This window comes from Barbus barbus, assembly GCF_936440315.1.
Source record: "Barbus barbus genome assembly, chromosome: 3".
Taxonomy (NCBI): Eukaryota; Metazoa; Chordata; class Actinopteri; order Cypriniformes; family Cyprinidae; genus Barbus; species Barbus barbus.
The window spans coordinates 37124415-37145808 of record NC_136731.1 but is presented as its reverse complement, the minus strand read 5'-3'; the positions used below and the strand labels follow the sequence as shown (position 1 = coordinate 37145808).

The 21394-nt window shown below is 37.3% G+C and overlaps 4 protein-coding genes across 4 annotated transcripts; 3 read left to right on the top strand and 1 right to left on the bottom strand.

Moving 5' to 3' along the window:
* Window positions 1-751: 751 nt before the first annotated feature.
* Window positions 752-12041, top strand: LOC306849320 (glycogen [starch] synthase, muscle-like). Its single transcript, XM_079384262.1, has 16 exons — window positions 752-821; window positions 1943-2061; window positions 3641-3822; window positions 4494-4685; window positions 5306-5491; window positions 5768-5912; window positions 6158-6275; window positions 6366-6486; window positions 6595-6701; window positions 7486-7545; window positions 7623-7815; window positions 7925-8051; window positions 9592-9687; window positions 9818-9981; window positions 10153-10233; window positions 10683-12041. Exons 2-16 carry the CDS (start codon window positions 1944-1946, stop codon window positions 10893-10895), a joined length of 2103 nt encoding a protein of 700 aa, XP_079240388.1. The 5' UTR covers window positions 752-821; window position 1943; the 3' UTR covers window positions 10896-12041.
* Window positions 12042-12124: 83 nt separating this feature from the next.
* Window positions 12125-15295, bottom strand: LOC306858824 (aspartate dehydrogenase domain-containing protein-like; the record flags this gene model as incomplete). The annotated part of the gene is made up of 8 exons (XM_079399579.1): window positions 15231-15295; window positions 14861-14911; window positions 14148-14292; window positions 13990-14011; window positions 13621-13770; window positions 13223-13446; window positions 12455-12594; window positions 12125-12162 (listed from the first exon to the last, which is right to left on the bottom strand). The coding sequence occupies exons 2-8, from the start codon at window positions 14907-14909 to the stop codon at window positions 12125-12127; spliced, it is 768 nt and encodes a 255-aa protein (XP_079255705.1). The 5' UTR covers window positions 14910-14911; window positions 15231-15295.
* A 1113-nt stretch (window positions 15296-16408) lies between these two features.
* On the top strand, window positions 16409-18765 carry LOC306848417 (lysoplasmalogenase TMEM86B-like). Its single transcript, XM_079382957.1, has 3 exons — window positions 16409-16539; window positions 16835-17078; window positions 17662-18765. Exons 1-3 carry the CDS (start codon window positions 16489-16491, stop codon window positions 18114-18116), a joined length of 750 nt encoding a protein of 249 aa, XP_079239083.1. The 5' UTR covers window positions 16409-16488; the 3' UTR covers window positions 18117-18765.
* A 1220-nt stretch (window positions 18766-19985) lies between these two features.
* Window positions 19986-20786, top strand: LOC306858817 (leucine-rich repeat-containing protein 3B-like; the record flags this gene model as incomplete). The annotated part of the gene is made up of 1 exon (XM_079399564.1): window positions 19986-20786. The coding sequence occupies one exon, from the start codon at window positions 19986-19988 to the stop codon at window positions 20784-20786; it is 801 nt and encodes a 266-aa protein (XP_079255690.1).
* Between the last annotated feature and the right edge of the window lie 608 nt (window positions 20787-21394).

The window sequence follows — 21394 nt, the reverse complement described above, 5'->3', positions numbered from 1 at the left end:
AAAACAAAGTACTTTATTTAACATGATTGTTTTACATTCAATATTGCCAAAGCGTACGTATGTACATGAATAGTTGCCATAGGGAGGAAAAAATTAAATAATCGCATGCATTTATGTGTTGAAACATATTGCTGTATATACCCACTCTGCCCTTTCAATTTAAAATTTAAAGTAGCCTACTTTACTATCATTCTTGTGTTTACAGACACAATATTGCCAAGGCATTATACACAAAACAAGTAATAACAAGAAATAGATATATACAATATTAAAATAAAAAAATAACAATATATGAATAAAACAGGAAAAGCATAGAACTGCAGGAGAATAGTAAAATATATTTGACCCTGGACCACAAAACCAGTCATAAGTCGCACTGGAGGTAGCTGGTTTCTGAGGGTGTGTGCAGCTATTGGAAAATGCGCACAAAACGCAAACGCCAGCGGCTTACTTTCCCTGCGAGTTGCAAGAGGAAAATACTAGCAGGGATGCAGTTTTTTCCTAACATTCTGTTTGGCCAATCAAATTCTTCATACGGGTAAACGCCTGTCTCTTGGGGAAGTGAGCGGAGAGGAGCAGACGCTGCTCCTTCATTTACCGAGAGATCAAGGGGGAGGAGTCGGCGTCAGATAAGACACGCCTACAATTCCTGACGTACCCTGACGCGTACGAGCTGTCACCCTGACTGACAGCCGAATAGTCCTATAATACAAGGCTAATTTGCGCAGGAGGCCCCGCCCACTGTCAAATCATCCTCCTGGTGATTGATTCCAGCAGATGTGAGGCTTGCGCCGCTGAGCGAGGAAAGACGCTACCACAGAGTGAGTGCATAACTTACTGCTTTTGTGTGTTGTCAGTCTGAAATTACAAGTCCGTGACTATTAAAACCCGTAGAGGAACATTACCATCCATCTGCAAAGCCCGTGATTCCTGTCACGCGCGGTGCTCTTGGTTTACCCGGGTCAAACCCACTTTTACAGCCTGCGCTCGACTGGCCAGTCCGTCCTTCCTCGAGCGTGCAGAGGAAAAACTTGCGTATTTTATGCACTTTCATATTTATGTCCAGGAAACGCTTTACTTGTTCTGATGTTATGGTGACTGTGGCGTTCTGCGTTCGACTGTTCCTGTGTGGTCCGCGCGCACGTACGCTCTTTCTGCGTCTGAGAGAGAGAGAGAGAGAGAGCGAGACTATTAAACACTGCGTCTCAGATATGAATGACAACTCACTAACACCGAGGAATACTACATAGGGGCTTCATAATTCATGTGGGCACTGCGTGAAGGCGTGTTTATGTTGTATAGTGGACCTTAAAGTACCTTTATTTCATTCATGAAGCCTCTCTGGGTTTATAGGGAGTATAAGCCTCATCTCTCAATCACTTTCTGTCTTTCTCGTGAAACAGGCCTCATGTTGTTGCTCAAGGTATGTTGTAAGTGGAGGGTGTGTAAGTAATGGTCTGAATGATTACATGGTGTTGTGATGTATAAAAGGTCATGCCTAGACTTGAGGTGAAGGCACAATGTCACAATGTATTTGTAGACATCACAACTTATGATATGATTTGAACATGCACTTGCTCATCGTACTAAAGATGCTTTTTCATATGTGTTTGTGTTTAAATCCGAGAAAAGGAGGAGTCAATGAGCAATGTTGGAAGATGAGTCACTTTGGTGAATTGCAGTTGATATAATTTTGTGTCAGGAGAGAATAAGGAAGTGTGTGTGTGTGTGTCTGTATGTGAGGTGCTTGCTTGAAGGTCATATGCTGTTGTAGATGGCTTTTGGCAGTGGTACCATCACTTAAGGTTCACACTTGTATGATGGATATAAGCTACGCCTACATATTAGTTCAAATGTCCGGAGTACAATACAAATGAAACGATTAATATAAAAATATGGATGGATTGATTGATTGATATTATTGTTATATTTTATTACCCAGCATGCCACTGGCGCGCAGTTTGTCGGTCACCTCCCTGTCCGGCCTGGAGGAATGGGATGAAGAGTTTGATCGGGAGGATGCAGTCCTGTTCGAGATCGCATGGGAGGTCGCTAATAAAGGTGTGTAATAAAGGCATGTTTCTTTTCTTGGATATGATGTTTCATTGCTAATGTGTCATCACACTCATACCTTTCAAAGATCTACACTAACATCCCAAAGGTTGGGGTCGGTAAGATTTTTAAAATGTTTTTCAAGGAAGTTACTCAGAGAATGCTCATCGAAGCTGCATTTATTTCATATAGTAATATTGGGAAATACCATAACAGTTTAATATAACTGATTTCTATTTTAATATATTTTAAAATGTAATTTATTTCTGTGATGCAAAGCTGGATTTTCAGCATCATTACGCCAGTCTTCAGTGTCACATGATTCTTCAGAAATCATTCTAATATGATGATTTGCTGCTCAAGAAATATTCATTATTATTGTCAATATTAAAAACTGTTGTACTGCTTAATATTTTTGTGGAACCCCACCAAAAAAAAAAAATCAACAAGGGTTCTTTGCATATAAAGTTCAGAGTTTATTTGAATTGGAGATCTTTTCTAACATTGTAAAGGTCTTTACTGTCACTTTTGATCAGTTTAATGTTCTCCTGATGAATAAATGTATTAATTTCCGATTAATTAAAAATAAAAATTGAGCAGTAGTGTAAATTCAGCTTTAAAGGGGTCATCGGATGCCCATTTTCCACAAGTTGTCATAAAAGATTCATAAAAAAACCCTTATACTCACTTCTTCTGTAGATGAAGTTGGATCACGAATGATTCACGTGAACATGGATGCATTTAGGCAGATCGGGGATAATTGCATTCCTTTCAAAAACGAAAGTAACGTTAATCCTCTGCGTCTTCAGCGGCTCAGATGTCGGGAGTAAATGACGACAGCTATATTCATTATTACATCCAACAATTAAACGCCTCAATCGCTTAATCTTCATCTTCTCTTCCCCCGCACCGGAGACTCTTTAAAACGGTTAATTGTTTTTTACTCTCTGTTAGAATTGAGCACCAAGTGGGAGATAAATAGTTTAAGGGTTATAATATTTGACTGTTTGCAGTTTATCTTCTGTTTCATGAAAGGTTAAAGGTTTAAGCTTCAGTAACCAAAGCCAGACTAGTAAACAATTCAAATTGCATTTTACAAAGCCTATTGAATTTTCAGCAGAAAGTGTCAATATACTCTGCGAATATTTGAGATAAGAAGTGTTTGATATAATGTAGTTATTAACCAACAATAAAATGTATACAAAACGTGATTAAAAACACCAATGTATTTTTCATCCAAATTATTTTGAAGGGTTTTATGAGAGTTATTAGGTTGAACACAGTCTACAATCATCTACAATTTTGGAAAGGAGAAACCAGATACTGTTGTTATTGTCACAACACAAAAACCTATATGCCACATGACTCAAGTGCCAAGCGTTCACAGATACTGTATCCACATACTCAGGGGCGCAAGAGTCATGTGACTCTGGTGTTGGTATTTGCTGTACTCTGTGAATGTTATATATAATTGACAGCTAGATTAGATAAAGGTCAAGGAGGTCGAGTTCAAAAGGCTGGGTAGCCTTCTCTTTCCTGGACCTAAACATCTGTTAAAGGTTAACTAACCATTCTCGTTTTGTGGCAGTTGGTGGCATTTACACGGTGATCCAGACCAAGGCACGTCTGACCTGCGAGGAATGGGGTGAGAACTACTTTCTGGTGGGCCCGTATGTGGAGTCCAATGTCAGGACGCAAGTGGAGCTGATCGAACCCTGCAATGCGGCACTCAGGAGAACCATTGATAAAATGAACAGCAGTGGGTGCAAGGTATACGAATTGACACACTTCAATAAATATCGAAAAAGAAAGGCAGTTTCTAGCTTTAGGTTTGTTCACCTCTCGTTTATCCACACTAATATGTGCACACAGACACCACACTGCCCATTTTAATCTGCTCTTATCCACAGTGAAACCCTAAACCTTCATTCTGGAGAGTGTTTGTGTGACATCTCTCCAGTGTGTGTGTGTGTGTGCACGTTAAAGGTTAAAGGCTATATCAGTGTCCAACAGCCAGTCTGAGGTCTATTTCAGTTCTTTGAGGAAATTTCCCCCCGAGAGACGCTGTGTAAATTGGTGCCCGAGTTATTGCAGTCACTTTGCCGTCAACATGAACAGAAAATGAGTTGGTATAAACCAAAGCCACACATCCAGGTTTCTCTTAGAAAGTATTAACTAAAAATGTTTGTCAGCTTGTCCAAGTGGCTTCATCTGTTGTTGATACACAGTGATGTCTTCAGACTAACAAACCAGGAGTTGCCTTCCTAATAGTTTGAATTGTGATCATTGAAAAATTGAGGCGAAACTGTATGAGGATTGTATCAGTATGTGCAATCTCAGTTTTCAAAATGCTGTTTCTGTTGAATGGTATCATTTTCAATCTCTAGCGAAGTGACAAAGTTTCACTTTGTCTCCCTTCCTTCCTCTCCCTTCGTCTCTAGGTATATTTTGGTCGATGGCTGATTGAAGGCTCTCCATATGTGATTCTGCTAGACGTGGGCTTCACGGCCTGGTCTCTGGACCGCTGGAAGAGTGAACTCTGGGAGAATTGCAGTATTGGTGTTCCCTGGTTCGACAGAGAGGCTAACGATGCTATTCTCTTTGGCTTCCTCACTGCATGGCTACTGGGAGAGGTTTAGTATTATTTATATACTGTTGTAGAATCCTATTAATATTTTGAAATCGCTTTTATTATTGTATTTTCAGTTTTCATTTTAATTTTAGTTTGTTTTATTTATTTTATGTTTTGTTGTTTTATTCTTTTTAAAAATATATATATTTCTATTAAGGTTTAATTGATTTTTAATTGAGCTTTAGTTGTAGTAATTTTAGAACTTTAACATCAAAATTATTTATTTCAGTTAAGTTTACGTTTTTAATCTAAACTTTAGATTTTCTTCTCAGCTTTATTTTACAATTTACAACAACTTTTTAAGTTTTAATTTTGGTTAACTATAGCAACAGGTGTGTGTCATTCTGTCTTTTTGTAATATCTACATTAATATTAATTATGTGAGCGTAAACATGCATGTTATTTTCCCAACAAAACTCAATGGGGAAAAAAGTTAGTTATTTAATAGAAAGTAAATAACCATGTGCTTATGCCCATTTCCTATATTCCTATACAGTTTTTTTTGTAAAAGATACATCAGCTTGGATTTTGGACCCCCCCGCCCCCACACACACACACACACACGATATTGTTGATTCTCATTAATTATTTATAATTTGAATATGTTTGAATATGTTTCAGTATGCAGCTCAGTGTGACGAACCTCCTCACATCGTAGCGCATTTTCACGAGTGGCTGGCAGGTTTGGGGCTCATCTTATGCAGGCAGCGCCAGTTACCTGTAGCGACCATCTTCACCACACACGCCACACTGCTCGGCCGATACCTGTGTGCCGGGAACGTTGACTTCTACAACAAACTCGCTGAGGTTTGTGTGAGAGAATATGCCAACAGAGCAATTTTGTCTTAACTGTTCCAATACTTTTGGATGGCACTGTATGATACGTCCTCATTACTGTTTATACTGTTTAACCCACACCTCCTCGCCAGATAGAATCAGATTTCTTTAGAAAACGTTCCCGTTTTTTAGGCATATTTTGGTTTGACATCAAGATGATGCTCTAAAAGGATAAACAGATAGAGTTCATGAAGTTAATTTAAAGAAAGCTTCCTGAAGTGTCTGTGGTTATTTCTCCATGTGTAGTTTAATGTGGATAAAGAGGCAGGTGACAGGCAGATCTATCACCGGTACTGTCTGGAGCGCTCAGCAGCCCGCTGTGCACACGTCTTCACCACCGTCTCTCAGATCACCGCCATTGAGGCCGAGCACTTACTAAGACGGAAACCAGGTGACTTAAGTTCCTGCTTGTACTGTTTTCTCTACATCCTAATGGCAACAAAATGCAGTCATAAATCAATGGCAGAATTTAAAATGTGCAGATTCATCTGGTATTGGAAAGGATTCTGGCTTCATTTCATTTCTGTGGATGCTTCCTAATTTAGTTGAGAACTGGACTTTTGCCAGGAAGCTGCTGCTTTTTGACCCTATTTGGTCTATTTGCTAAAGACACCCACGCTCCTCTTTCTCTGTCAGATATTGTGACTCCAAACGGCCTGAATGTGAAGAAGTTCTCAGCCATGCACGAGTTCCAGAACCTCCACGCTCAGAGTAAAGCGCGCATCCAGGAGTTTGTCAGAGGCCATTTCTACGGGTCAGAGCTCATAAGACACGCAATCGTATTCATGTGTCCATATGCAAAACTCTCTCTCATGCATGTTTTGTCTTGTTGTTTTGTGTGCAGGCATTTAGATTTTAACCTTGACAAGACGGTGTTTCTCTTCATTGCTGGACGCTATGAATTCTCAAATAAAGGAGCTGATATCTTTCTTGAAGCATTGGCCAGACTTAATTACCTGCTGAGGGTAAGTATTTGTGTTTTAGGATGTCCATTTGAACACAAAATGTTACAATATATCACGATGAAGAATCTTTGTTGGAAAAGATTTGAAACACAATTCTTGTATGTCCAGGTGAATCACAGCGACGTGACTGTAATAGCATTCTTCATCATGCCTGCTCGTACCAACAACTTCAACGTGGAGACCCTGAAAGGCCAAGCCGTACGGAAACAGCTCTGGTAACCATGACAACTGCACTGTGAGGACTGCTAACCTGACTGTTTAGCTCAAACTACTCGCTTAATATAAACAACCAAGTTCAACCAAGTTGTGTTGAAAGCCGATTTATTTTAAGTTATTTATATACAGTTATAGTATTTGAATTAGCTTTTATTATTTTTGTTTAAGTTTGAGTAATTTTATGTGCTTTTGTAATTTATTAGTTTGTTTTTTTTTTAATATTATTAATTTAAAATTCAGTTTTGTTTTAATTTTAGTACTTATTATTTGTCAACTTATTTTCAGTTAGTTACCAGATGTTTAAGTTTAAGCATCTCATCTAATAAATATTTTCAGCATTTAAAAAAAAGAAAATTAATGAAAACAATTTTTGATCGTTTTAGTTTTACTTAACAATAACAACACTGGTCTAGAGCATCCTAACACAACTACCCGTTTTCTTTTGCCATTCTGCAGTGAATGATGGATATGTGATGTAGGAAGGAATATATTTATTTAGTTTTACTAACAATAACAATACTGGATGTGTGATGATGTAGAAAGGAATTAATTAATTTGTTTGTTCATTCATTCATATTTATTTATATATTTAATAAATGGTAGTCATATAATGTCACCTGATTTAAAAGAGTAGTTAAAATGATTAAAAATCAATGTTTTTTATTTATTTTTTTACTCATTCAAAAACCCATATACAATTATTTTTTTTTTTACTTGGACTCAGGGACTGTTGAAATGGTGAATACATTTTGTTGCGACATTGCATCTTTGTTGTATTGTCAGGGACACTGCTCAGTCTGTGAAGGAGCGCTTTGGGAAGAAACTCTATGAATCACTTTTAGTGTGAGTTGGTTTTTGTATTTTGACTGTATTATGTCATCTCTTCTGAGGCATGACGTTGCTCTCTTTCTTGTTGTTAGAGGGCAGTTGCCTGATGTGTCTAAGATGTTAGATAAAGAGGACTTCACCATGATGAAACGTGCCATCTTCGCCACCCAGCGCCAGTGCCTGCCCCCCATCTGCACTCATAACATGCTGGAGGACAGCAGTGACCCCATCCTCAACTGCATCCGCCGTATCGGCCTCTTTAATACTGCTCAGGACAGAGTCAAGGTACACACACACACACACACAAACGCTATACTATAATGGGATGTATTCAAAGGTAATTTATGTAAAATAATACTTAATACACCTTTAATGCCTCATATTCTTCTACTAGGTGATCTTCCATCCAGAGTTTCTCTCCTCCACTTCTCCTCTCCTGCCGATGGACTATGAGGAGTTTGTGAGAGGCTGCCATCTTGGAGTATTTCCATCCTACTATGAGCCCTGGGGATACACACCAGGTAAAACTACACTAGTGATCTAGGTACACTAGTGATCGATATGACCTCTTCATTCACTGCTACTAACTGATGGCGGTCAGATAAGTATGATTTAAACTGGATTTAAACATGCTAAGGCACTTCCACTAATGCCAACAAAGTGTTGTAGTCTATTTTAAAGAATATTGTGGTCGATAGTGTCGAACGCAGCGCTAAGATCCAGTAGAACTAATAAAGAGATACAACCACGATCAGATGACAGAAGCAGGTCATTTGTAACTCTAATGAGAGCAGTCTCAGTACTATGATACGGTCTAAATCCTGACTGGAATTCCTCACAGATACCATTTTTCTCTAAGAAGGAATATAATTTTGAGGATACTACCTTTTCTAGTATCTTTGACAGAAAAGGGATATTTGAGATCGGTCCGTAATTGACTAGATCCTTGGGATCAAGTTGTGTTTTTTTAATGAGAGGCTTAATAACAGCCAATTTGAAGGTTTTGGGGACATATCCTAATGACAATGATGAATTAATAATAGCCAAAAAAGGATCTATGACTTCTGGAAGTAGCTCTTTTAGTAGTTTAGATGGAATAGGGTCTAACATACATGTTGTTGGTTTAGAGGATTTAACAAGTCTATACAATTCTTCCTCTCCTATAGTAGAGAATGAGTGGAATTGTTCCTCAGGGGCTCTATAGTGCATCTGATGCGATACTGTAGCTGACGGCTGCATGGTTACAATTTTATCTCTGATAGTATCGATCTTGTAAGTAAAGTAGTTCATAAAATCATTACTGCTGTGCTCTTGGGAAACTATGTATAGGTTTCTATGTAAGTACTGGTAACTCTGAATGGGTTGAGGCTGGGATTTAGCGCATTTGAAGTGAAAGTACTTGATGAATGTGTGGAGAGCATTCACTCCGTATCGTTATCTCATTTTTGACCAACATGGCTTTTAGAGGCTTTTGCACTGGAACTCTTCATATATATTTACAATTACATTGTCATTTAGCAGATGCTAAATATCCAAAGCGACTTACAAATGAGCACAATGGAAGCAATCAAAATCAACAAAAGAGCAATGATACGCAAGTGCTATAACAAGCATATATATGTACATGCATGCTCCACAGATTAAACGTTTGGTCAGTAACACAGTAACGTTTTTTTAGTATATAAACAAGAAATTATATATCTTGTTATAGTTACAATAAATACTTTTTTCAGAATTCATGCATTATATTTATCAAAGTGAGAGTAAAGACGTATAAAAAAATAGTTTTTACATTGAGAATAAGAAATGTTTCTTGAGCACTAAATCAGCATGTTAGAATAATTTCTGAATGATCATTTGATATTTTAAAAACACATTTATTCACAGTGCTACTAGTTTAACTGTATTTTTAATAGAAAATAAATGCAGCCTTGGTGAGCATAAAGAGACTTCTTTCAAAAACATTTAAACAGTCTTACTGACTCCAAACTTTTGAATGGTAGTTTGTGAACTCTGTATTAATAACGTCCACTCAACACAATGCGCACATCTTTTTCTCAGCTGAGTGTACAGTGATGGGTATCCCATCGATCTCCACTAACCTGTCTGGGTTTGGCTGTTTCATGGAGGAGCACATTGCTGACCCGTCAGCTTATGGTGAGAATTGTACATATACAATGGAAATGATGAACAGCAGCTACAAGATTCTCAAATTTTTTTGTTTGAATCAGCTTTATTTAGTTTCATTAAGTGTAATGCACCTTTTTCTTAACTCCCTCCTTTTCAGGTATCTATATTCTGGATCGGCGGTACCGTGGGGTGGACGAGTCCTGCAATCAGCTGACATCTTTCCTGTTTCAATTCTGTCAGCAGAGCCGCAGGCAGAGGATCGTTCAGAGGAACCGAACAGAGCGCCTCAGTGACCTGCTAGATTGGAGATATTTGGGCAGGGTCAGATACCACACACACACACACACACACACACACACACCCAAAACACAGAGTGAATTGCTTTTCTGACCACCAAGGACCCAAGTTGTGTCCAGTTAACTTTCTGTATCAAAACAACAAAATTAACAGGTTATTGTTCATGAACTAATATAGCATATTTTTGTTTCTTAGTATTACATATCTGCCCGCCATATGGCTTTAGCAAAAGCTTTCCCGGACACATTCATCTATGAGCCTCAAGAACCCACTTCGGTAAGTTAAAATGATGAAGGATGAAATTGAAATTGTTCATTTTATTTTATTTTAATAAAAGTTTGAAGTTGAATGATCTAGATCAGTGATTCTCAACCAGAGGGCCAGGGCCCACTAGATTCAACATAGATTAAGATTCAACTTAAAATAATTTCAAATAAGACAACACAAGCATTACCATAAGCTAAAATCAGTAAAATAAGTCAAGATATTTTTTGTTTTAGTTCACCTCCTCAATATATTTTTCCTTTGAAAACCCTGGATATGAGATTTAATAAATGGGATATCTTATCACATTTAAATAAAGTATTATTTCCATGCTAATTTTAATGTTTAAGGAATTTATATTTACTTATGCCAAGCTGTAAAAAAAAAAAAGTGTCAAAAAAAGAGAACATCTGACATTTAAATTTTTGTTGACATTTTATTCTTTCATTTACATTATTCAGGCCACAGGCTTCCGTTACCCACGGCCCGCCTCAGTGCCCCCGTCTCCCGCCCACTCACTTCACTCGTCTCCTCATCACAGTGAGGCTGAGGATGAAGAGGAACCATATGATGAAGATCTGGAGGCAGAGAAAGACCGAGTCAACATCCGCCAACCTTTCAACGTGCCGAACCGGAACAAGAATCAGACAGTTGGTCTTCCTGAGAAAAACTAAAACGCATCCCTACCCTACATGCATACCTACAAACTCTGTAGCTTATACTGTGAGGCACTTATATACACTGTGACACACACACACACACACACACATAACACTCCCATAAAAGTGAACGTAAAGCCTGCAAACAGTATGTCTGCATGTTAGTTTTCTGAAGAGAAATAAATAAGATATTTAAGTATTTGGTGAGCCATAGTATGTTATTCTAAGACTTTCTGTCGAAAGGTGTCTCTGGTGTCTTTCATATGAAGCATAGTAAAAGACAACAACAGAGAGCAAAGGATTAAATGGTAACTAGAGTTATTCATATGAAACTTCATATGGATTCATACCAAATTGTCATCTAGCTGTGTGCCAGTGATGCCAATTTAAAGCTGAAGTTCAAATGGCCACTGTTAAAAGACGTTAAACGTTACGAACATTATTTTAAAGAGACCTTTATTAGAAACTCCACAGGAATAGTTTAAGAAAAGAATCATTATTGATACACTCTTTAAAAGAGCTGTATGACTTTGTTCTTCTATGGAACACAAAAGAAGTTTTGAAGAATGCTCATGTTATATTTCTATATACAAAATTAAAACAGAGGGCCATCAGGGCCAAAAAATTACAATACGAGTATCACACAACTAGTCCTTAACTCGCACTTTAAGTCTTCTAAAGTCATACAGTATCTTTATATGAAGAACAGACCCAAATTTAAGCTATTTACTTTAAATCATGGTTTGACAGTCATAGTAATTATCACTTTCACAGTGCAAATTTCAAAGAGCTCAAATTTTCCCTGTGTTTCATGAAAGCAAGAAATTTATAAAACGTTTAAAAGACTTTAGATTGCATAAATGACAGAATGCACTGTGTTCTGAAAACATTCTTACTATGCTTTACTCACTGCCAGATTTCCCTTCACAGTATTATGCACTGTCACAAACATAGCGACTATCCAGCAGTTTTCTAGGGTTGTTTTAAAAAAACGGTTTAATTTAAATGACAAGCAATTGATGTAGCTAAAGCTAACCAGCCAAACGAATACACTGGAACATCATCGGTACTGTAATACAAATATACACCAGCACTGTTAGAGTTTGTCATGTCTGTCACAGCTGTCAAACCGAAATTAAAGTCTACAACATTATTAACATGACACTTGTTTTATTAATTTATTATGCACTACATTATGTTTTTCTTCAGTTAATTTGTACACTTTCTGCAGCAATCCACTGTTATCAACACAGATATACCCTCCCTCCATGACCCTTGCAGACTGAAAAAAAAGACAAACAGAAATTCAGACATATAATAAGAGAGAGATATGTAACCGCATATTCATGTAGCATTTTGGAATTTTTGTAAAATTTTAGCAGAATGAAAGCAAAGAGGACAGTTCCAAAAGATGTCTTTTTATGCCTGCATTCTCTGTGTAAACCCAGATTTGGCTAAGGATGTTCAGTGCATACTGTTTTTTTTTTTTTTTTTTTTTTTTTTTTTTTTTTTTTTTTTTTTGGCCAATGCACTGCATCCGTTTACTCCATATGTCTTTCTTATACAGTACATACCCAGTAAGCTGCTCCAGAAGAAATTGTATGTGGCATTTCCTGTTACAGCTCCCAGTTTGGCGGGGTTTTGTCTCACTGTTTTCACTGTGAACCCATCTGGACCAGTTACCTCAACCTCCACAATATGGTAGTCTGATAATCTGGAGAGAATTGGAAAGAGAGATTCCTGTAACGCTTGCATAAAAAATCCTATAGCTCATACTAACGGTTAGGGATTTGAACAAAACCCAAACCATAAGTATTACATTTTCTTTACTTGAGCCACCTAGCAGTATAATAAAAGTCATTCTGAATCCTTTAGATATTACAGGACACAGCAAAAATCTGTTTTTGATCCTAGTTTCCACAATGAAACCGAAGTAGCGACATATCTTCTCTTCTGTTTTGTGACATACATCTGAGTAAAACATTATCAAAAAAAATAAAAATTATAGGGCGGGGACTATCAGATGGTTTTTCATCAGATGAAGACAGATCTGAATGCGAGTCTGCAGTTGATTGTAAGAAGGGAGCAGAGATCAAGCTGACTAAATGATTTGAGAAGTCGGGCATTTCACCATATTTTGATTAAGAATTACAACCTTGAATAAAAAAGAAAAATAGAAACATGCATGAATGAGTCATTTATAGTAAGATCAATAGGTTTTAATATCATGCCAACTTTAAAAGTGTCCTGATCTATGTATGGAGACAGTTTTCTGGAGTTTTTGTGTGAAGGAAAGGTTTTGTGTTAATGTCAGATATTTGAGGGTCCAGTTTGCGACTCACGCAGTGTCTGAGACTATTTCTCCGGTAACCCCATTGAAGCCCAACATTGATGCGGCTATGGCCGCAGCTGCCATAGTGTTCACATTATTTGGGGCGATGGGGCAGAGCTCTGCTACTGAGCCGTGGTACAAAACCCGCCTCCCTTCTCCCTCCGTCCAATCAGAGAGCAGACCACCAGTCAGCCGAAAGCAAGAAGGATGTTTAGACATTCGGATGGAGAGAGCCTACAAGAGAGACATTTGAAATGTGTTTCATGTGGCAGGAACGATGAAACTTATGTTATTTAGTATTTTTATTTAGGCAGACCACCTCTTGGAGATAAATATTTTTTATGAACAGTTAGATTTAATTTTCAGTAGTGGTTGTGTTTAAAAATAATTATAAGAAAACAGTCTTGCCCGTAAAGTTCCACTGTCATTCATTTTTTGAATATCTTGGCCACCCCATAATGCACCACTGGGCACATAAAGCGTTTTCCCATGTTGTTTTGCAGCAGTGCGAAGATCTTGCTCAAGCTGGGGGTCAGAGAGGGCAGAAGGGCTGCCCACCTGAGGAAGGGAAAAACATGATTAGAAACAGATAACAATTACTAGAATTACTAATAACTACAATTTTAGCAATACAGCTAATTATCATCTTGAAATAAATGTAAATACTAAAGCAGACAAGACGTGTGATTATATAAATGTAACCGATTAAGTTACCAGGAAGTGAGCATGTGACAGAAATCTGAGCCCAAACTCTTTAACTATCATTGGATGGCACACCTCCACTATTACATCAGTGTCTCTGAAACACCAAACACATAAAACACCTGTAAGTACCGTAGTAATGAGTGTCTCTTCCATTTAAACAAATATTCAACATGTGCACATATATATATATATATATATATATATATATATATACACAAATACAAATTTACCTGCGTGTGAAATCTGAGAGGTCATGTAGAATCAGCTCTTTCGGCAGGGAATCTCTAAGTTTCTCTGCATTTCGGTTCCAAACAAATGCTAACTGCAGCCCTGCCTCAGGCCCTTCCTTTTGGATCTTCTCCACAAGAAACTGGCCTGAATAAGGAGAAAAGATTAAATACAAGCTTCAAGGTCTGACTGAACATAAGTGATTGCAGCTCTTCTACTCTTCTTGACCAATGAATTTGCCAGATTTTTCAAATCAATTAAATTGAGACAGATTTGTAAATCAGTTTAAAAGAAAAGAACAGGCTCAACAGACTCACGCATGCACATATGGCTTAAAACAAACTCATGAGCAATATCTATCAGCTGAAATATTAATGTGCAGATCATATGTAAAACTGCATAGTCACTATATACATTTTTATGACTTTTTATAATTTATGAATTTCTATGAGGCTTTGAAAACACATTTTTTAAATTCCCGATACTTCCAGGTTTTACATGATCTAGGCAAACGTGTGGTTCTTCTACGCTCATTCCTTGAGAAAAATAAAAATAGTTTTATTTTTTACTACTATTTTATAACAGTAATGACTACCAATATGGAAAGTTCTTATTTTGTCATTGATTAAATTTGCACTGAAAGTCTAATATTGCATAATAGCAAAGTAGAGGAAGTTGTGGCTCTTGAAACAGAAGATTTTGTTGGAGAACTCACCTAAATGTCCATATCCCACAATTCCAACCTTTAAAGCTCTATCAGCCATATCTACAAAGTGAGATAAGGGATTCAGCAGATGAACCATGAAATCATTTTTCTTATTTGTTGGTCTGCTGAAGTAGTTCAAGAGAGCTTATTATTATCACATCTACTCAATAACAACTGTAATTCTGTAAACTCTAGAACGTCAAACCAGCATGCACTGGATTTGCTTTTATACCCCCCCCCCCCCCCCCCCCACATGCTCTTGATTCAATCTTTGGCTCCTCCCCTTTTCCATTTTCTCCACCTCTCTGTTAGTGTCCAACTATATACTTTCTTTTATCTGATCTCACCGACACAATCTGTCCTCACAACCTTCACTCACCTGCTAATTCCTCACCTTTTCTCTCTTTCTTCTCGACGTCCGTCGATCTCTCTTTTCGCTTTTTGAAGTTGAGAAACTGGGATAGAGCAGGTTAAAGTGCATGATGGCCAGGATTGTTAATGATTAGACTCTGTGTGAATCCACTGGCTTTGGATACTTCAAAGGAGCACTGTAGCATTATTCATGATGGAAACAGTGATCTTGAAACAGGATATTTTAGTTTGAGTTATTTTAGTGTCTTTGAGGTACTATTACGTTTTATTAGTAGTTTGATTCATTTTAGTTTTTATATTCTGCATTATTATTTTTGCTAAAGGTTTAGTAATTTTAATGTTTTTATCATTTGCAAAATTAGACAATTGCACAAATGTACAATTGCGAAATATAGTTTTTATTTTAATGTGATTTTAATTTAATTTTAGTTTATTTTAGTACATCAAGTTTTTAAAAAATATATTTTAATGCATTTTTTCGTTTACTTTAGGCTATTTCAAGTAACAAAAAAACAATCTACATTTCTACACCTCTCAAACATACTATGATTTTTTTTAAATATTATTGTATTATACTTTACTGACAAAAGTATGACAATAATTCCCCCTTTTTATATCATAACACTGCAGCTCTGTGGCGTCCTCAAGTGGCCAAAAGTGGGGGAAATGGCAATATCTCCAGAATCGCAGCAGATTTTACAACCATGCTGTTAAAACCACTAACACCCGAGAAGCTAACGATCGATAAGCATTACAGTAATTATTAGAATAATTACAAGATGTAAAAAAATACATATATTTATATAAAATGATATGTGTTGTCTATCCTTACTGACACCTACACAAACATCAAAAAAGCTAATAAAGTGAATGAGCTGAAAGAAGCTGAAAAGACATAAAACAGACTAATTTTCTAGCATTAATAATAAAAAATAAAAAAAAGGTTTATCTCTCTGAACTTGTCTCAATCATCAAACCTTTGCTCTTAGCGATGATGTCACTACAGGGTAATAGGCCATAATGCAGAGAGAGAGAGAGACAGGCACAGAAACAGGGAGAGAGAGTGAGGGGTGTATGTTTTTTATGACAGAACAATCTGACAGATAACGCATCACTCATAGTGGTCCAAAGTCCAGGCCTACCCCAGCCAATGAAACACCCGGGCATACATAGTTTACAGAGGCATTACAGATCTCCCAGCTGTGGAACAGGTGGCCCACATCTGAGAACGCTGCCTGTATAACTGTTTAGGCCAGAAGACAGAGATGGACATCCTAGAAACAAGTGCTTACGACCGCAGACAACGCAGGAACACGGTAATCACAGCAGACACACACACACACCTGTGCATAAATACACACACCTGTGTTCTGCTCTTGTGGGCTTATTTGTGCACTTCTATTACATCCGGTTTACTCATTTAGATCCACATTTAGTCACAAAATCATTTTTCAAACTTAGGATCACAATGATTTTCTTTTATAATAAAGATATTTGTATTTAATGTTTAATAAAAGCGTTGTAATACTGATTGAAATGCAGACTGTTTGTTTTTTAATAAAAATCATGCCTGTATTGTTTTCATTCTTTTCTCCATCTCTTCTTTTCCAGACCTGTGTGCTGTTTTTTTATCTCCTTCCTTTTTTTGCATCCTGTGCCTTATACTTCTACCTGTGGATCCAAGACTCCGCCCCCTCTCTTCTGGCTGCTGGCATTAAGGCCGCTCCCATCCTCTGTCTGGTCCTTCTGGTGCTCAGCTATAATGGGGGGCAGAGTCTAGTGGGCGTGGCTGGAGGGTTGCTGCTCTCAGCGGGCGGAGACTGTTGCCTTATTTGGCCAGAACTTTTTATCCATGGTAAAGGTTTTCTCTTCCTGTCCTATATCTTTATTTAAGGCTATCAGGGTTACTGATACAAAGCCTACCAAAACCTCCAGGTCATATTTCACTATAAAGTTAAGAGGGAAAAAAACGTTTCTTACTTTTCACAATAATATATTATTATTACCATTTAAATTGTGAAGTATTTGTGTATCACACTGTACATTTTTTTCCTGTTTTTGTTTTAAGCCTATGTGTGTGTGTGTGTGTGTGCATACAGTATTACAGTAATACGAATAAAATGAGAATCACCTTTCAGAATAATGGAATTATATATTAATTTATATTCACATTTGTTATTATATTTTCTATTTGGTTTACTTTACATTTTATTTAAATGTAACAACTGATTAGTTATTATTAATGACTAATTTCTCCATGGCAGTGTTGTTGTAGTATTAATAGTTTGAATTAGTTTTTTAGTTTTTTCTTTTTTTTTTCTTTTAGTTTTGATCATTTTGTTGTGTTTTTGTCATCTAGTTTTTTTTATGGTTGTAGTTTTAGTTAACTTTAATAACTCTGCATCACAGTCTTATCTCTGTCTTATTTTGTTTTTTAGGAATGGGCTGTTTTGCTTTGGCCCACTTGCTTTACTCTATTTCCTTCCTGTCCTCGCGATATTCTGCAGCATCTTCATCTTTTTCATTCTTTATCCTCTACCTCATCCTGTGGTTGTTCGGCATTGGAATGTATGCTTACCTGGTGCCCTTCCTTCGGCTCGATCCAGAAGCTGACCTTCTCGTCCCAGCCATAGGGGGCTACATGCTGCTGATTGTCCTCATGGCCACACTGGCTGCTCGTACACGGCGGCCGCTCATCCTGCTGGGCAGCCTGGTCTTCATGGCTTCTGACCTCACGATTGCACTGACAAAGTTCAATGTCTTAGATGTAGAATACAAAAAGCACATTATTATGACCACATACTACCTGGCACAGCTGTTGATTGCGCTGGGTGACGTGAAGGCAGTGCTGGAGGAGGAAGCTGATGATATCCACAAGTGGAAGAGATCATAAGACTGCTGTTGGTTCAGTGAAAGATTAATCACTGTATAAAATGGGGCCACCACTTTGGAAAAACCTGCATCTGTTTCACAGTAAATGCACAACTACTGGACATGGCTTACTGTACATAACTAAATATAAGAAATATTACACAGTCTGACTTATCAACTAAGACTTTCATCTAGCTTCACAACAGCAGATGAACTCGGCCTAACAGACTGTGCTGAACTGAACTGATCTGTTTACATTTGAAACAACTTGTATGTAGTTTTGCCTATCTTTGGGACTTTGGAGCACCCAACAGTTAAGTGAATGGAAAACCACTGTCGTTGTTGCTGCCGTAAAGCAATCCGCCCTTTTCGCGGAATTTCGTACCCCCTTAACAAAAAAATCACTTATTCCCAGAACATAAGTTTGGGACGAGTTTGAGAAAGAAACAGAATACCTTTTGACTTATTTGAAGTCAATGTACCTTCAGAATGAGTTTGATTTTTGACTGGTATTTCAAGGTAATAATCTTAAATACAAATGCAAAAGTGTATTAATTATTTTTTTTGTCCAACACACATATTTATGCTCATATGCTCCACATTGAACCCTTAGATTCTAGAGCAGAGAAGAGTCTGCATAAATATGAACTTATGCATAAATAAAGCAGATAAAGTCACAGTGTTACAGATTTGTGTTTATTGACTGATTCATGGTAGGCTTCTTTCTTGAAGGCAAAAAAAAAAATAAAAAATCCAAATGTAATTCTGCTGACTTTATGTGATGAATATATCAGCAGACTTATTTAGGCTAAACATCATTGAATGTTTTTGTGTTTTATAACATATTTTTGTAGCATGCAATGGGGACCACTTTTAAAATAAAACAAAATTAAATAAAAACATAGCGAGAAATTCGTGTGTTTTTAAAATCAGCCATTACCATTTGGTGATCAATTTTATATTAGAATTTGTAAAATAACAAAGTAAAAAGCATTTTACTAGATTGTGGTTAAAAATAGCTTAATGTTTTGGATCGAAATGGATTAAATTATTATTATTATTATTATTTTAAACTAGAAAGACCTGCAAAAAAAAAAAAAAAAAACCTTTCGCATAGCGCCATCTGTAGTTAATATTGTGTATAAGAGAGTTCCCAAATCACACCAGAACTGAGAGGCTTCTCTGCGGTGAAGTTGGTCCTCACGACAGGAATGAATTTGTACCAGTTTAATCTGTGAATGAATCATGGACATTTTGGAAACATCACAGGCGTTTTTGGGTAATGAAGAAACGTTCATATCCCGACGCTAGGAGGATATAATGATTAAACAACAACGGGTGAGTAAATTGAAATAAATAAATACATGTGTTTATGCTTTCAAACCACCAGCATTTATAAAGCGAGTTTTCATCTTTTCTGTCAGGTAAGTAGCCCTTTTCCCAATTAAGTTCCTAAACTTAAAACATATTTATTGAATATAATTGAATATAGCCTAATAGATAAATATATAGTGCAGATCACACACACACACACACACACACACACACTTAATTAGTATTTGTATAGAGATAATGAATGATATAATTATTGGACTGTCAAAGAATGATACATTGAACAAAGCAAATAATCTATACAAATCAGATGTGTACCAATCGTTTTGTTATTATTTATTATTCCTGTACATCTGAAAAATAAAGGCTAGTGTGTGTCGTAACAAAACCAGCAGTTGCTTTATAGTAATTAACCTAACAAGTGCCCATTTATCCTCAAAATAACTCCACAATCAGCAAGCATAATGATAGCAGGGTGTCAGTTGTAATGACTTGTTGTTTTCTTCCTGTTTCCTTTTTGTTTTTGGAGGCTTGAGCTGGTGTGCTTTTCCTCCTCCTGATGTTCAGCTTCCTCTGGGAGGGTCATGCTGTGGCCAGCTGCTTTTCTCTCACTTTCATGCTTCTGCACATCTTGGATGTGTGTATGTCAGAGTCCCACCATGCAGAATGCCCAGAGAGCTGCTTCTGCTCGGAGAGTGTCGACGGTGGGCTGATGGTCCGTTGTAGGGACATGAACTTAATAGCGGTGCCACATGGCCTTCCGAACAACACACGACATCTATACCTAGACAACAACCTGCTTCTTACCATATCATCTGATTCATTTATAGGACTCCCACTGCTGTTCAAACTAGATCTTTCCCACAACAGGTTGGTCCAGCTGGAGCCTGGAGCCTTTCGAGACCAAGCAGACTCATTAAGCAGCCTGGACCTTTCTTTTAACCTACTGGAGACACTGGACCCCGAGGCGTTTGGTGACCTCAGAGCCCAGACTAACCTCTCTCATAACCCCTGGCTGTGTGACTGCCGTCTGCAGCTGGCTATGCCACAGCTGCTCTTAGATCCCTCCTCCCTCGCTGAGGTTGTGTGCAACACTTCTGAACCTGAGGAGCTGGGAGCTCAAGGTATGCCCTTCATCCTGGTAGTGACTGATCTTGACTTTTGCGCAGCACTCCGGAGGACCACTGACATTGCTATGCTAATAATAATGTTTGGCTGGTTTACAATGGTTATATCCTATTTAGTGTATTATGTAAGGCACAACCAAGAAGATGCTATTCGCCATCTAGAGTATCTCAAGTCTCTCCCAAACAGGCAGGGCAGATCTGAGGAGTCACTGACACGTAGCACCTGGCTGTAATGTAAAGAAAAAAAAAATACTGAAACTACTTTAAAACTTTTTTTAGAGTGATAAGATGAAAAATAAAGATTCCTTCATTGTGCCCATTAAGGGGGTAGTTCACCCAAAAATGATTCATTACTCATCCTCATGTCGTTACAAATCTGTAAGACCTTTCTTTCATCTTTGGAACACAAATTATGATGTTTTTGATGAAATCCGAGAGCTTTCTGACACTCCATAGACAGCAAAGTAACTGACAGTTTCAAGGCCCAGAAAGGTAGTAAGGGCATCGTTAAAATAGTCCATGTGGCATCAGTGGTTCATTCTTAAATTTATGAAGCTACGAGAATATTTTTGTTTCAAATTGTTACAATTTGAATGCTTGGATTTCTCACTTGATTGTTTTATGCTGTTTTAGTAAATCACTTTTATATGTGTCTTTAATAAGTTTGAAATATGCATAAACAAGTAGTTAATAGTTTTTTATTTTTTTTGCTTTTTAGTTTATATTTGTTGGCTTTGAGTCATCTGTAAGTTCTTAATGTGGACAAAATTTATTTTGAGCAGATATACACCTTTATGTTCTCTTCTATAAAAACAGACAGTACAAACAATACAGGCGCATC